Raw genomic sequence first — 16173 nt, 5'->3', positions numbered from 1 at the left:
CCCTTTCTCTGAAATCTAACCTGAGTTTCCCCGACATCTTCTCCCTTCCCCTTTAAAATACTACCTGGGGCTGTGGATCCAATACCCCAGTGGTGGGAAAGGAGGAGAGCCAGGCCCCCTTCTGCTGTGATGGGGTGCACTCCACCTCCGGAAGAGGGGGCCAGCGCTGGCCCGAACCAGACATCTTAATTCTTAATTCAGGGTTCCCTCAAACCCCTGTCTGCTTAGGCCTCTGGCAAGACCCAAAATGAGAACGAGAAAGGGAAATTAAGAAGAGACAGAGAAGTTAAGAGGACATAGAGCAATTAAGACGAGACTGAGAGAGACTTGGTCTTTGTGAGATGGGGGCCGGGCGCTCTCTGCCAGATTCCAGCACCGGGGTCTGCAGAGTTGCCCTGTGGAGTCACCCGGTTTGCTGAAAGCCCCCGGAGCCCTCCGCCGCCCTGTGAGTCCACTGCAAGAGTGGGATCGATACTCCTGGTAGAGAAGGCCTCGGAGTTTCTTTTCCATTCGCTCCCATTCGCTAGCGCTCCTAAGCACGTAATACCTACTTACCAGGCCCAGCTTCTGCGTCAGTGTCTGAAGAGACTGATCTACTGACCCCAAGCTGAAAAGACTCCTGTGTAATAATAACCACTCGACACACTTGTAGTTGCTGATAAAATGGCCAGATAAAAAGGCTAAAGCTCTTGTCCCTTTTCAACTCGGGGTAATAAAACAGACACGCATTTGAATGCTTGAGCAAAGTGGGGTCCCTGGCAGGAGATTTCCACTTGCCGAAGGAGGCTCTTGGTCTCCCACTGAGGGGGCTTTCTGGCTCCTGCTCAGAAAAGCCCCCAGGACTGGCCCCAGGACTCTTTGGCGTTGGGTGATGGGACTGCTGTCTCCCACAGGTGCCACACTCTCCCTAACCCCCTGATGCTGTTGCAAAAAGGCTTGAAACCGGCTGACCAGCAAAGTGTTTCTTTCTACCTCACTTTCAGACAGATGTGGGCGGAAGGCTTGCTTTTTTTTTTTTTTTTTTAAAAAAAGCTCTGTCCTTTTCGGGACAGGCATGAGGGGGCGGCAGTGCTCTGAAATGAGCCGGAGTAGATCGCTGTCACCCCGTCTTCACCCTACCCTGGCCTCCCTTCCCCGAGACCCACCGCCAAGTTTCTTCTGCTGCCTGTGCCCAGGAAGCCCGTCCTCGCTAGAACTCTCAGAGAGGGACTAAAGGCATGTTCGGGGGCCTAAGACAAAGGGGGACCACACCGTTTGGAATTGTCAGTAGGCTTCCAGTCCATTTTTCACGGATACTCTTTATTTCCTGCTTAATCTTTTCAAGGGGCCAAGAGCAATCAGAGAAAACGGTAGGAGAGGATGAAGAGTAAGCTAGGGGAAAGATAAAGTAGGTTTCGAGTTCCATGCAGAACTATTTGGAGTTCACCGACTTGGGGAAGCTCTGGGGGTGGTGGACCTAGTTTTCATGACCTTTTCGGATCGACACTGAGGGCGGTTACGGACTAAAGACTGGAATTCTCCAACAAGCGAAGGCGGACGGCGGCTGTCAGAGTGGAAACGCCCCCTCCCCATCGCCTGTCACATCCCCCAACCCTGTCCAGCGTCGGTAGAGTGCACCCCATAAGCCAGACTCATTGGTGCGAGGAAAGCCCCAGGGAGCCGGAGAGGAAGCTTGTGCTCTAGCTCCGGAAGCCCGTTGTATGCGGCTCGGAACTTCGGGCTCCCCGCTCCTGTATGTAAATCACCGCCACCGCGAATTGTCCCTCAGACAATCTGACTATCGGGAGAGGTGTCTCAGTCCAAAAGAAGCCGCCCAATCCCGGCCTGCAGTCGGGAGCCGTGCGTCCCCCCCGGAGGGGCGCCTGGACACTTCGCCCCTCCTGACCTGTGGCAGGGTCCCCGGGGGCGCAGCGCACCCGCCACGCATACCGCGCCGGGGCACAAAAGCGCGCACCCGGGTGCCAGCCGCAGCCCGGGCTGCGCCTTTCTCTTGGCTCCCGCCGCCCACACGGGAGGTTTCTGCGCTCCTAGAACAATAGAGGGCTGTACCTCGCGGCTCGGCCGCTAGAGGAGGCACAAAGAGCCCAAGCCGGCTCCAGAACAATGTAACCGGCGCGCCGACCCGTCCCCTCCTGCCGGCCGCCGGCCCTCCCCGTCGCCGAGCCCGGCGCTCCATCCGCGTCCGCTTAATGCAAAGGCGAAGCCAGGAGCCCAGCGCCCAAGAGGCGTTAACTAACCTGCATCTTAATTTCTCAGCACCCTCTTCCGCGAGCTCCCAGCCTCGTCCCCGGGGTCCAGCCACACCTCAGCACATCGCGGCCAACGCTGGGAGCCGGGCAAAGGGCGGCCGGCCAGTAAGGCAGGACGCTTCCCGCTCCGAGTTTCCTCTCTCCTATCCTCCCTGAGCAGTGAATGTGGCAGCCCCAACCTCACTGTGCGCAGGGACACGGGCGCTGGCCCCAGCCCGCTCTTTCCATCACAAAGTCCCCGCGCCAATGTCAAGGCCGGAGACCGGCTCCGGAAGCGTGGTTGTATCCCGGCCCCCCCGGTTCTCCGCGTAGGCAAGGCTGTGCTTCCTGTCAGTGACCGAATAAGTTTGCCCAACACGGTGGGGAGAAAGACAGCAGAGAGAGCTCTTCCCCCTCTAAAGCCCACTACCTCTCGCCACCAATTGCCTCTATATAGGGAGACCGGGCAGCTGGGAGAAGTGAAATGTATTGTCTGAACAAGAGTACAAGTGCACAGGGTTCTGAATAAAGGCAACCCCGCCGTCCCCGGGAGTCTGGGAAAGACAGGGCTCCTAGTGGACACCGCACACCCTCCTCGTGCCTCCCACAACTGGAGAAGGTCCGAAAGAGAGGGCAGAGTTGTTGGCACGGTGAGCAGAGTGCGAACAAAACTGGGACGCGGGTCGCTCAAGAAGCTCGGGAGACAGGGAGGTGAGAAGGGAGAGAAAGAGCAAGGGAGAACAGAGAAAAGAGGAGAGAAAGAGTAAAAGGAGAAGGACTGAAGTAGAGAACAAATGGCAAGCGTGGAGGAAGAGGGGCAGGGGACCCGGAGGGGAGGCTCAGTGCCCGCACCCGGGGCCAGGGCAGCCGGCAGCCCGACTCCAGACGACCCTCTGGGCTTACCTGCCAGGCGTAAGGCGGACATGCGCTGGAACTCGGGCTCCTGCAGCCACTTCCACATCCTGCGGAAGGTCTCCCTGCCAGATTTGAGTTTACTCCACGGTTTGGGGTTCCGGAGCAGGTCGGAGAGAGTCCCCTGAGACCGGCACAACACCCTCTGCGCGAAGATCGCCTGTGGGATGCTGTAGCGCTTCAGCTCGGCGGTGATGCGCTGGGCCACCTCTTTGGTGTTGATCTCCTCCAGTTGGCCGGAGGTGGCCACCTGCGACCCCGAAGACGACGAGGGTGGCCTCTCGCGGCTGGGCGCCAGCACGGGCCCGTGGGACTGAGCGTGGCCCGGGTGGTGCAGGCCGTTGAGGTGCGACATCATGGCCGCGGGCGGGGTGCCCAGGCCGCGGGACAGGTGCTGGTCGCCGCGGGTCAGCATGGCAGTGTGGTGCGCGTCGAAGTTGGGGCTGAGCATCTTGTCCGGGCCCGGGGGCCCGTAGTTGGGCAGGCTCTGCTGCGCGTTGTGGAGGCCGCCCAGCCCGTTGCCCAGCGGTGTGGCGGCCAGCGGGGACAGGCTCTGGCCCATGCCCGGCATCTCCTTGTAGGGGCTGTAGAGGTTGTTCATGGTCGGGAGCCCGCGCTCGTCGCGCAGGAGCGTGAAGCTGCCGCTGACGTTGCCCGAGAGGCGCTGCTGGTGGTGGTGGTGGTGGTGGTGGTGGTGCGGGTGGTGGTGCGGGTGCGGGTGGTGGAACTTGTCCGACACGGTGGAGATAGGCGGCAGCGGCTGCAGCGGCGTCAGCGTGGTGTAGGTGTTGCTCATGCCCATGCCGGGCGGGGACGAGTCGCAGGACATGCTCATGGCGTGGTGGAGCGGGATGGACAGCTCGGGCCGGTAGTCGCCGCCGTCCAGGATCGAGGCCATGCTAGTGACCATGGCCGAGCGCGACGCTGCCGCCGCCGCGGCCGCGGCCGCCGTACCCAGCTCCTGGTGCGCCGTTGGCGGCGGCGGCGGGGGCGGCGGCGGCGGGCCCCGCAGCGAGCCGGCGGCGCCGCGGCCCGCGTGGTGGGGGCTGGGGCTGGCCAGCAGCTCCGGCTCATGGCCCGGGCCTCCGCCGCCGCCCCCGCCGCCCCCGCCGCCGCCGCCCCCGCCACTGCCGCCGCCGGCCGGCCCGTGCAAAGTGCCCAGACTTTCCATTGTCAGCTCTGGGTTCATGGCGCAGCCTTCTAGGTCTTTGGTGAGGCATCGATAGGCGGTGTAGGCAGCCTTCATTCAGTCCATCGGGGCCCGGGAGCGGCGGCGGCGGCGGCGGGGGCGGCCGGCGGGCTGGCGAGGCGCGCGTGGCGGAGCTCAGCTGCGGGCGGCGACGGAGGGCGCGGGAGAGCGTGTGTGTGTGTGTGTGTGTGTGTGTGTGTGTGTGAGCAGGGAGAGCGCGCGTGCGGGTGTGCGCCCCGGGCTGCGGGCGGGCGCGCCCGGGGCGGGGGCGGGCGAGGCACGCGTGCGGGAGGCGGGTAGGCGCGGGAGGGTCACCGGGCCCCGCCGCGCGGGCCGGCGCGCTGCCTCGCCATGTCCGAGCCCGCTCCGGCGCCGCCGTCCTCCGTCTGTGCGAACGGGAGCTGTCCAGAAGGGCTCTGCCGCTCGCCGGGGCGGCCAACCTAACCCGCCCGGGCCCGGGGCGGGGCAGCGTCCGATGGGCGTCGCGGGAAGCCACTCGGCGGCCGCGGCTTCCCCGGGAGGGGCGGGCCTCCTGCGCGCCGCCACCAATGGCTGCGGAGGGGGCGGGGCCGCGCGGTTCAGGTTTGGCTGACGGCTCTGTGCCTCTTTTTTTTTTCCTCCTTGGCCGCTGAAACCAAACGTCAAGGGGAGGGACGGAGGGGAGGGGAGGGTGGTGCGGAGACAGAGGCGAGAGTGCGGGCGAGGGGGAGAAATCACGGTGGAGATGCCGCTCTATGTCTCTTCCGAGCTGCCATGACCCGGTCTAAAGGGCTTTGCTTCACCCCTAAGCTTTTCTCGAGGCTAGTAAGCCAACTGCGTACGGCTGTTAAACGCAAACTCACATCTCCTAACAAGCCGCTACCCGAGGGTCACTAGCTGGGAGCCAGTAATGCAGCTTTTTAAAAAACGCAGTTGCCAATGTATTGTAATGCACGGTAAATCCCCGAGACTGGGGAGTGCATAGTCTACGGGGCGAAGGAAACAACCAGCGCTCTCGCCACCCCCGAGCGGGCCGCTGTGATGCATGCAAAGTTAACACGATCACATCATTTAATTACCCGGCGAGCCCATAAATCTCTTAGTTATGAGCCTTCAGAAGGGCCCTGCTAGATTGCAAAACAAAACTGGAACACCAGGAGCTGCGGTTTCAAGGTGACCATATGCTGGCTGCAGGAGCGAGTTGGAAAGGAGTGGGTGGGGAGTGGGGGTGGAGAGGCTGGGGGTGGGGGCCGTGTACAGTAGGCTTGTTGCTGGTGCCTGTAGCCAGCAAACTTCGGGGTGCAGGGAGTGTGTAAACCGTCCGGGAGATTACCGATCTTTACACACACACACACACACACACACACACACACACACACACACGTCCCTCAAATCCTAGGAGAGGGACGCCCGGGGTTACGGCTGTGGGTAGAAGACCTAGAGCCCAGATCTGCATATCCAAGCCTTGTTTTTGAAAAGAACAGAGCCCTGGTCAGTTCCAGAACGCTCGCAAGTCGCAGCTTTGAAACGTGCACCTTCACGTACCCAGGATTTCCGTTGTTGACTAACCTCAGGTCGGCGACTGGGAGTGGAGCGCGCGTAGAGAGAAGGGGCAGATTTCTGCGGCCCGGGGTTGGGGTGGAGGGCTGGTGGAAGGCCGAGAGCCGCTCGGCACGGAAAGCCTTAAAAGTAACTGCTTCTTCCAAAGCAGGTTGCGCTCTGTTTGCCTCCGAAGATTCAAGCTAGCTGAGGTTGCGCAGATGCTGCCTTTGTTTAAAGAGACAGTAATTAAGGACAGGGTGGACATAAGTTTGAGAAGCGTGACCTATTTTCTTTTGATCAGCTGTCAAAAGAAGAGCAGGGGGTCTCCTTAAGACAGCCCCCTCCAACCACTTCCAGCTGTTAGAGAAAACTTGATAAGAAAACAAGGACACACAGTCTGGAGTACTGTATGCCTTCCTGGCGCTAGAGAAAGGTTTTATTCATTTGGAAAACAGTTCTTAGTCTCAGTCAGCTTTTATGGCTGCCCTCCTCTCTAGATACAGAGCCAAAAAAAGAAAAAAAAAATCCTCCCCCCATCATCCTGTCACATGAATGTACGGTGACATTATTTGCAGATCAACTTTATTGAGTTCTGGTTCAAATCTTGCCAATTAGTCTTTCAGATAGCCTCTTCTCTGTGCTATCAAAGCCTGGGCAAGAAAGTGGATGATCCCCTGATTTGCTAGATATACTTTTCTTAGCTGCTCAAATTTTTAATGTCACAGCCCTAGGCAGGTAGCATCCCTCACTTTTCTGTTTCTCTGACTTTTCTCTCTCTCTCACCATCTCCTACCATCTCTCTTCCCACTCTCCACCTTATAGATGGTGACTGGACAATTGGGGATAACTTGAAAGTTAAATGTTTGAAATACACATCGAGTTGAACAAAAGTACACAAGAGTGCAATCTCCGGTTGGCCCAAGAGTGTTCAGGGACTCAAAGAGGGCAGGAGAGGAATCCAAGTGCCCTAGTACTAAAGGCGGCCTCCCCTCTGTCCTGGCTTCAGGCTCGAGGAGTGGCCCGTGACCCCAGGCTGGGACTTCGGTAGGCACTGTCGCCGTTTCAGAAACCTCCGCATATAAACTGCCATTTAAATAAAATTTCAAAATGATAAACTCATTTACCAGGCTACCAGGATAAATCTGCTCCTGGGTATTGCATCTCCATGTGCCTGGAAGCAGTCACGTGCTGGGGAGCTGAAAGGTGAGTTGCATATTCTGGCCTCTTCCTCACTCTCCCCTCCCTCCCCCACCCCTTCCCTCGATCAATATTGGCGATCTCAGGGAAATCATGAAATCGTATTGGCTTCTTTGTGTATAATTTCATTGGGCTAGATTAAAGCAGATTTTTCACATTGTTTTTCTGATAGTGGTTTGACATTTTTGTATTTCAACCCCCAACCCATTGAAAAGAAAAATTAATGTGCGTGTTTAGTCAGCACCCTAATTTTTTTTTCTGAATTACGTTTGCATGTTTTCCTCCTTTCTTTTTAAACAGGAAAAATATTTAGTATCTACTCGAAGATAATTTTAAGAACATCAGTACTAATATTGAATACAATTTTCAAATATGTTTTGAAATAGCTTTGATTTTTTTCCCTCTACAGTTCGAGAAAATAAAAAGGAGGAGTTGCTTTCTGACCACCTCTTGAATAGCACATACGCTCTAACCTTCAGAAGTTCTGAGACTCAGAATTATTTTTTTTATTTTCAAGTTATACTCTTGTTCCCCTCGACCGTATAGCAATGCGACAGCAGAAATGCTACTTCCTGACTATTAAAATTACCAGTCATTATATCAGGAGCAGACTATCCATTACTCAGGATACCCCCATTTACAGCACCGACTTTCTTCAAGACCACACACTTAAATGGGTCAAAAGAACCCTGTAAATAAAACACATTGACAACAAATGTAAGCTATTGTACTTCAAAAGAAAAAAACAAACAAACTGAATTTGAGTTAGCAAGTGCACGAAAAGACTGGAAAATTTTACTGTTGGAGTTTTCATATGTGTTTTCATATTAAAAAAAATTTTTTTAAGCATCTGAGGAGAGAGTGTGAACATTGAATTAAAACAGAGAACTTATAAATTATTCACACACACACACACACACACACACACAATAAACAGACCACAAGTAAACCCAACCTGGATAACGGGCCCAACAGCTCTGTTTTTCACTAAACAACAGTAACCACAGCCCAAACCCCGGGGTAGAGGGGGGCAGCGGCTTATTTTCATCTCAACGTTCAAAATCCTGAAGAAGGTTTTGTGTTGGGGAGAAGGCATTTGTGCTACAACTAGGTTTATCAGAGCAATACAAAAAGACATAATGGTGGGTTGATTTGGACTATTTTATTTTTGTCCTTCCCCAAACCATCTGGCGTGTGAGTGTAGGGGTATTGATCAGGATCTGTGCACTGCAGACCCCATGCCAATCCATAGCGTTTCTGGCAATCAGCATCGCCCATGAATTGCAGCTGTCTGTGCAGCTCCCGAACAGAAATCTTCAAAAAAGTCCCCCCCTTATCAAACACATCATCCGTTCAGGGGTAAGTCAATACCATTTCTTTGTCATTCCGTGAGCAGGGATTATGTAGGAGAAAGTTTTTGTTGTCAGTTGTAGCTGCTGCTGCGCCCTTTTTTTCCTTCTTTTTTTTTAAAGGAAAGAGAGCAATTTTCTAGCCATTGAATGGTAATGGTTTTCCAGAAAGGCCTCAAGCGTTTGTAGGAATCGGGAGACAAATGCTGTTTCAATATTGTGGGGGAATTTTCAAAGGAGGGGGAAATTCTTCTGTTGCTATACACAATACTAGTGATAATAGAGGGTTCCTTTTAATGACGTTGGATTTTCTCGGAGCCCCTGGTGATGAAGACGCCGCAAGTCTGTGATTACCCTTGCAGATGGAAGGTGGGTGCTAGTGGCGGAAAGGGCGTCTTCGGAATCGTAACTGTTTGATATCTCCATTACCTCCAGTTTTCTTCTGCCTGAAAGCTCGGGCTGGTTGGTTGGGCACAGGGAGAGGAAAACCAAAACCCGAGCCTAGCTCACTAACTCCCTCCGGCCACTCAGCTCAGAAATTCACTGATCCTTCTCAGATTCCAGGTGAATCTAGGAAAGTTGTTTTTAAAAGTTTTCTATTAATAGGTGGTAAGGCCGAACCGGTCCTTTTTTTTTTTTTTTTTTTTTTGTCCGTTTCTGGCGCTGTGTGGGTGTTGTTAATTTCGGGAAAAAACCCTACCGAGTTAGTTACAAGAGCTGGTGGGGGACTGCCCTGAACTTTCAGGTGGACAAAGGACACTGCACCAGGTCGGGGGAGAGCGGGGAGTTTGTTAGTTATTCCCACCCTCAACTAGCCTCTTAGGGAAAGAAAAACGAGGCTCCTGGAGCCCTCCCTGCCGGGAGAACTGTTCTCTCGGAGCCCCAAGCCCGTCGTCTGGATTCGAAGGTGCGGAGTAGGGCCGCCGGCGCAACCCAGCGGCAAGTCGGAGCCTGGGCGAAACCCACCTAGCCTCAGTAGTCCGGGAGCGGGAAGTGGGCGGGCTTGGGGGAGGGGAGGGGGTGGCGGGGACCCCGTCTCAGGGAACTTCGGCACGTGCTCTGGGGCGGCCAGTCTGGAGAGGCAGCGTCAGCCGGAACGCTGAGCTTAGCAGCAAAGCTTCTTGCCCTTCCGCCTGCCTAATTTCAAAGAAAGCCCGGGACTAGGTCTGCCTATCTTTATCGCACCCCTCCACCCCGTCAGGTGGGGAGCCTGAAGGACAGACAACACACACACACACACACACACACACACACACACACACGGATACACAGAGACCCACACAGGTTTTTGTCTTTCGTCCTCCCTGCCCTCTCTGGGTTCCCTGGCCCTCTCGCTGGGGGAGAACTTCGTCGAGGGTGGGTCCCCCCGGCCTCCGATCTGGATCCTAGGTGACTGTAGCCAGGGCTGGGTACTAGGACCGCAGTCCCTGCCTGGGCACAGTCCTTCCTTCGGGGTTCACAACAGAACCTCGAGTGGAGCCCCACCTCCTCTTTCCGATTCTGGTTGCGAGGCTCCTACCACTTCGGAAGCTGGTGGGAGAAATAATCTGACGCTTGGGGGAAATAAAGAAGTGAAGGAGAATTTGAAGTCTCGAACCTGCAAAGATCAGAGAAGGCTTATTTTATTTATTTAGTTAGTTAGCTGGAGGAGTAGGGGCGGGGGGTGGGGGGGAGCCTGACTCTTATAACCTCGTAGCATTTCCCCCCTAGAAGAACGTTGAGCTTTAAGAGAGCAACTTTTTAGCCTGAAAACCGCGTCGACGAATTTTCTTCTCACCGGCCTTAAGTTCCTCTCCCGTGCTTTCTCTCCCCGTAAAGCCCTGAAGTCGGTTTTAAGCCGTGTGGAGCTGCGATCGCATTTTCTTTTTACAGCGGATTTCCCAAAGTACAATCCAAGTATACCTCAAGTTCTCCTCTCCTCCAGTCGTCAGCCCGCAAAAAGAAAAATTGGCGTGAGGTCCTTTTGTTCAGGTCAACTTGTGCGTGAAATCTTTTTGTTGTTCTTTGAAAAGGAAGGCAAAAGTTGCAGTTGATTTTTAAAAGGACTCTGAAAGTGGAGCTGTTTTCAAGTTGTTCTGAGACACCAAGCACGGGCGTCGCTTTTATTTATTACTTTCTTAAAAAGATCATTTATTTGCTCTGGACATAACCCTTTTTGATTGCTGTTTTCAATATTGTTTAGACATTAACACAAATATCCAGCACTTCTTCTCTCTTTGAAAATGGGAGCGTTTAAAAATCTTTTTATATAATTTAGATCGTCTAGCTACCACTGATTTAAAAAAAAAATACAGAATTTTAAAAAAAGAGTTGGTCGGATTAAAAGGGTAATATTTCTGTTGGAAAACTAAAAACCAACTGAGGGGTTTAAAATATTCACACGAATCATACCGTTTCTTTTTAAAAAATCACATGATACATATATATTTTTAGATTCCTGGGACATCAACCTCCAAGGATATTAAATTGCCAAGTGAGTCTGAGCTGATCTTTCAAGGTAATACTATCAAAACTAGAATAGAAAACACACTCGAGATTATTTCAGGAGCATTTAATTTTGGGAAAATTGCTTCGATGGCACTTTTGAGACATTCTGAATTGTTTCGCTTCCAAAACGTGTCAGAAAACAGCAAACTCTGACCGACTGCAGGGTTCCGGGGCGGCCGTGGGCGTTCGAGGAACGGGCCACGGTCCCCAAGGGCCACTGCCTCCAGCGCCGGGCCGGGCCTGGCCGGGCACAGGTGGTTCGGCTGCTTCTGAAAGACGCCGGGCGCCGAGGGCATTCTGCCGCCGGGCCTGGCAGAGCGATGCCCGCAGCGCACCTGACTCGGGGCAGAGAGACCTGTTGGCCACGGGGAAGCCGCGTTTGCGCGGAGCGGCGTCGGGGCGGCGGGCGCGGGTTGGTCGCCCGCGGCGGACCGCGCCCTCGAGCTGCCCGGGTTCTGCCCTCCCGGCCCGGGGCCTGCGCCCAGCCGCAGCTCGGGAGGCGGAGGAAGCCAGCCAGGATTGATGTCTAAATCAATGCCGTTTCTAGGCGCTTCTCTCTGCTCCTCTCCGTCTTTCTCAAAGGCAGAGCGCCTCCCCAGAGTGGATTTCCTCTCCCTGCGCAAAGTCAAGGAGAGGCGAGTGTCCTCAGGAAACCGAGATCGCTGCCCTGCGCGGGGCCTCGGAGAGGTGGGGGGGAATAAGCGCCAACAGGGGCCTGGGAGCCCCCCGTGCGTCCTCGTCCTCTTTTTCCCCCAGGTCGCCCGCCACCCCATCAATTCCTACTTCCTTAGCCCACCTCGGAGGGCTCGGCCCCGGCTCGGGCCGCTCTCGTGGCGGTGGTAGCCGGCGAGGCCTGACCCCGTGCGCCCTCGTAGGTCCCAGCCAGGCCCCCAAGTTGACGAGACCCGGGAGGGGAGTCCTTAGTCTCCGATGCCAAGCCCTGCCCGGCTAAGGCCGGCCTGGCCGCTTCGGATTTAATTCTTCACCGACGAATTAGGCAGCTGCAATTGTCGCGGAAAATCAGCGGCCACTATTGATCCCCGGGACGAGCAGGGGATGGGGAAAGCCTGGGGGCGCGGGCGGACAGAGGGCGGGGCGGGGTGGGGGATCGGCTCCGGCCCTCGGGTGCCCTAGATCGGGCGTCCTGGTCGGGTGCCCGAGCACGCGGCCGGGTCAGGCCTCCGTCCGAGACGGGCTCCTCTTCTCGAGCGAAGCCCGGCGGGGCCCGGGTGGGCGTGCGCTAGGCCGCCCGGCCTGCTCCAGCCCGCTGCGGGCCTGCCCTGCGGAGGAGAAGGAGGGGGACTGAAGACAAAAGGCAGGACCGAGGACGGATGCTCTCTCAAGGTCTGCGGGGGACGCCTGGGCCGGGGCGGGGAGCGGTACCCGCTGCCTCCCAACCCCGGGTGGGCTCCCTCGGTCAGGAGGCTGAGGGGAGGCCCGGGGGCGCCTCCGGCCCCCGCACGCCCGGCTCCAGGCGCCCCCTCCGCCCGGCCCCGGCTCCCCGCACAGGCTGCTTCCTGAGGGACAGGGCAGGCCTCGGCCGCTGGACAGGGGGGACTTCCCTCCGCCACCGCCGGAGCAACAAGTCCTCAAGGCAGAGGGCCCCCGAGGGCAGGCGGTGGAGGTCAGTTTCCTCTGCTTTGTCTCAAACAAACTTGAGAAGGGTGTGTCCTCAGAAAAAAGGAGCTGACCCAGTTATGTGGACAATGCATGCTAAAGAAGCCGTTTTGGTTCTAATTGATGCAGAAAGGTGGAAAGGTGGGATGTCTGAAGACAGTGTGTAGAAAAGCACCCTCGCCCCTTTATATATGGGAAATGCACCGGCAGCCAGAGTAGTCCTCTGACGTCTACATTTCACGTTTTGCTACTTTGGACATCTTAAAGCCACGTGGGTTTCCCTTACCTTTGAGATTACTTTTTTATAGGACGTTTATGGGAATCACATATTATACAGAAAGTGTGTAAGCTATATAGAGCAGAAGTATCAAAGGTATCAAGCTCCTCATTTACTTTGTTTCATTTTTCTCTTTCTTTCCCAAACTGCCTTCTTTTGTTGGAGGGGATGTGTGCTTCAGACTTTATCCTGGAAAGAGTTGAGCACTGGCTCCCTGGAGATCAGATATAGAGTCAAAAAGGGCCTTCTCACTACATTGCCTGCTCCATAATCCATGGGCTGAGTATAGGTCACTGAACACAAAGTGGCCTTTCCTCTCTTGCTTACTGAGATGGTTTAATGGATTTTATAATGGTTTTGCAACTATCAGACTGGGGAAATCTGGTTTGGGGGCATTGTGTTCATATCAACCAACCAAAGGCAATGCATTATGTCAAATTCTTTACCTTATCAATATAAACTGGTGACAACATAATGGAATTTCTTAGGATAATTTTGAAAGATCAGGTTTTGTTTTGAAACACCTGTTTTGAAACACCAGGTTCCAAACATGGTTTGTAATTTTCATTGTGGAAAAATCCTGAAAATTCTCCATTTAGTTGATCTTGGGCTTGGTGAAAGTTCTGAAAACCCTTTTAAGCAGCAATATTCTATATATGTCTGCTACAAAACAATGATGTTTGATCCCATTGCAGTTTTTAGCATGTCTTGCTCCCTCTTTTTTTTTTTTTTAAGTAGAAGACTTGTTGGGAAGGCAGTGAATTAGAGTGAATTTAAACCTCCAGTAAAACAGAGATGGGGGTGAGTGGAAACATTTTTAGGAGTTTACCAACACACTAAGGTTGCTTAGATTCATACATATGAATAAGGCAAGGATTTTGTGTTCTGGGAGGACAGTTTTGCTTTGCAGATGCTGTTCCCAGTGAACTGTGTTCATCCCCTTGAACTTGGAGAATGTCAGCTCATATCTGAAATTTCAGTTGCCATTTTTATACTTCTTTTTTAAAGCTACTTGCATATCTGAGTTTTGGGATTATTTTTACTTCCTTTTTTCCCTCATACTTTAGTTTTCCTCCCCCAGCTTTTAATCTAAACTTCTCTTTTTTAAGAATTATTACTTAATTAAATTGCCCATTACGTAAGTGATACACTCATCATGGTAATTAATACTGTATCATGACATACTTGGGGAAATAATGACTAACCCTAGTTTAGTTAAAAAAATTTTTTTTTTTTTTTACTTCACTCTTTCATCAACAAGAACTTGCCTTTTTAAGATATTGTAACTTAAATATTGGGACATAAATGGGGGATAACTTTGTAATGATGAACTTCATATTCCAAACGCTTTCAAGATTCTCTTTTTCAAAAATGAATTTTCTTGTAGTTCTAATTCCAAGTGATGTAATTCAGTGAATGGGTTCTGGGTTTTTTGGTTCCTATCTGTGACTAATTTACAGACCAGGAAAGTCAGAAGAAACAGAAAACAGAGAACGAGAGAATAGAAACTGTCAGAATTTAGTGATTCATGAGACCAAAATTGCTTCAGAATTATGTCATTTTTTAGAATTTATTACACATTTCAGATTGAGGGAATTTTTTTTTTCTGAAGGGACTTTTAAATTTTATGTGAAAAAATTGCTTAAGCCCTGTTTTCTCAAAGTGGAACCATAGTGATATTTACTATATCATCAAAGTGTCCTGAAGGGAGAAATGTGGGGACAGTTTCAAGGGTCATGTTTAACCTTAGGTTTGTTACACAATGTGAGCAAACAGCAGCAACCCTGAATATTTTGTATTCTTGGTATTCTGAAAACAATTGGGTGTCAATCAAATAAGCATATTAAACCAGGGTCACTTACCTTGTAAATGAACGTCTGGGTGGACTCATTTTAAAAGTGAGTAATCCCTTGGAAAACCAATCGATCATAATTATGTATATATATATTATCTGTATGCTTAAAATATTGATTTCTGTATGCTGGGGTTACATGCAGTAGTGAGTGGAGTTGGGGTAGGGTAGGTGGAGTGAAGTGGGCAGCGGAAAAAGTTACATCTATAGGAGTCTATTGATCCATGACAGGGTAAAATTTTTTCCCTTGGTGTACTCTCCCTAGGACACTTTAGATCATACCAACCTTTAACAGGGTGTTTGTAAACTTTCTGGGTGATATCCACAGTGCGAAATGGATTTTTATGTTACAACCCTAGCACATACGTATGTATGTACATTTCAGGAAGGAATGGCATGTTTTTAAAGTGCCCTTTTGTAGACCAACTTGTCTTGGAAATTCTAAAACTAAAGTTTTAGAACCCTGTCTGATTGTTCTGTGTTATCTTCTTCCCGGTATAGCCTCTGTTTTTCTTGCTGCTCATTTAGTACTTGTTTTCTCGTTTGGTATTATTTGTGTATGAGGTTCACTGGCTGTTTTAGATAGTAAGCACATGAGGATGCCTTCCAGGAGGGAAGTGTCTCGTAGTACGACACAGGGCTCTTGATCCTACCTTGTTCATTATTTTTTTGAAGTCTTTACTGAAGGTTAGAAGATCTGCTCATCAAATCTGTAGGTGACAGAGAGCTAGCAGTCATATCTAATATACTGAAAGACAAAATCAAGATTCAAAGTGAAATATGAATGTTGGAATGAAAACCAGTATCGTTTAATCAAACACAGACTGATATAAAATCCCTTTATTGAGGCTGAAAATAGAAATCAAAAGATATTCCTGGATTGCCACAACAATGCATGTGCAAAAATAGAGGTGTTAGTTTACTCTAAGTGCAAAATGATATAAACATATTATGCTCCATAAGTAGCTAATGTAATTTTGGGCTGAACTAATAGAAATGTGGTATATAGCTTACAAAGAAGGTAGCAGTTTCCCTGTACTCTGGGCTAGAGGCTTGTCTCGCTCTACCTACCTCATTTTAATACAGATATTGACAAGTTAAAGATTACCGTGGGCTCTCAGGGTGTGAGGGAAGAGGAAACCATGCTTTATGGGGAAGAGTTCGAGCAAATGTTTAGGCTGGAGAAGAGGTGAATGGTATGATTGCCACTTCAAATATTTGCCTAGCTGTCATGCGGCAGAGTTGGGGGAGAGTAGTTTTTGCTGATCCCCAGGGCAGAGTTGGGACCAAAGGGTAAAAGTGTCAGGGGAGTTGACTTTGATTCTAATAATTAAGGTTGCTTGAGAGTACAGCAAGTTACTGCATGAAAAGTGAATTGTTTATCCACATGAGTACTCGGCAAAGGCTGAGTGACCATCTGGCTAGGATGCTATAGTACGGATCAGCTGAATTAGGCATCAGGTTGAAATAAGTGATCTTTCTGGTTGAATTTGAGAATTTTCTCAATTATTTTAAAATATTGTGAAAGTGATTTTACATGTAGA

General features: G+C 51.9%; 1 protein-coding gene across 5 annotated transcripts in view; it reads right to left on the bottom strand.

Annotated features, from left to right (window-relative positions):
• Positions 1-5110, bottom strand: part of ONECUT2 (one cut homeobox 2) — a 57773-nt gene extending 52663 nt beyond the window's left edge. For 3 of the 5 annotated variants that reach the window (XR_015153561.1, XR_015153562.1, XM_086372462.1), the window contains exon 1: positions 3132-5102. Coding sequence is in view for 2 of the 5 variants with exons in the window: in XM_086372462.1 (XP_086228588.1) it covers positions 3132-4386 (1255 nt within the window). In the remaining 3 variants the exon portion in view is untranslated. Of the gene's footprint in view, positions 1-3131 lie in introns of all 5 variants that reach the window. The other 2 variants (XR_015153563.1, XM_086372463.1) reach the window with 1 other exon arrangement.
• Positions 5111-16173: the final 11063 nt, after the last annotated feature.

Source organism: Bos grunniens, chromosome 24 (assembly GCF_055505025.1).
Source record: "Bos grunniens cultivar Pamir isolate PY7600 chromosome 24, Bosgru_T2T1.0, whole genome shotgun sequence".
Classification (NCBI taxonomy): Eukaryota; Metazoa; Chordata; class Mammalia; order Artiodactyla; family Bovidae; genus Bos; species Bos grunniens.
This window is presented reverse-complemented; position numbering and strand designations above follow the sequence as displayed.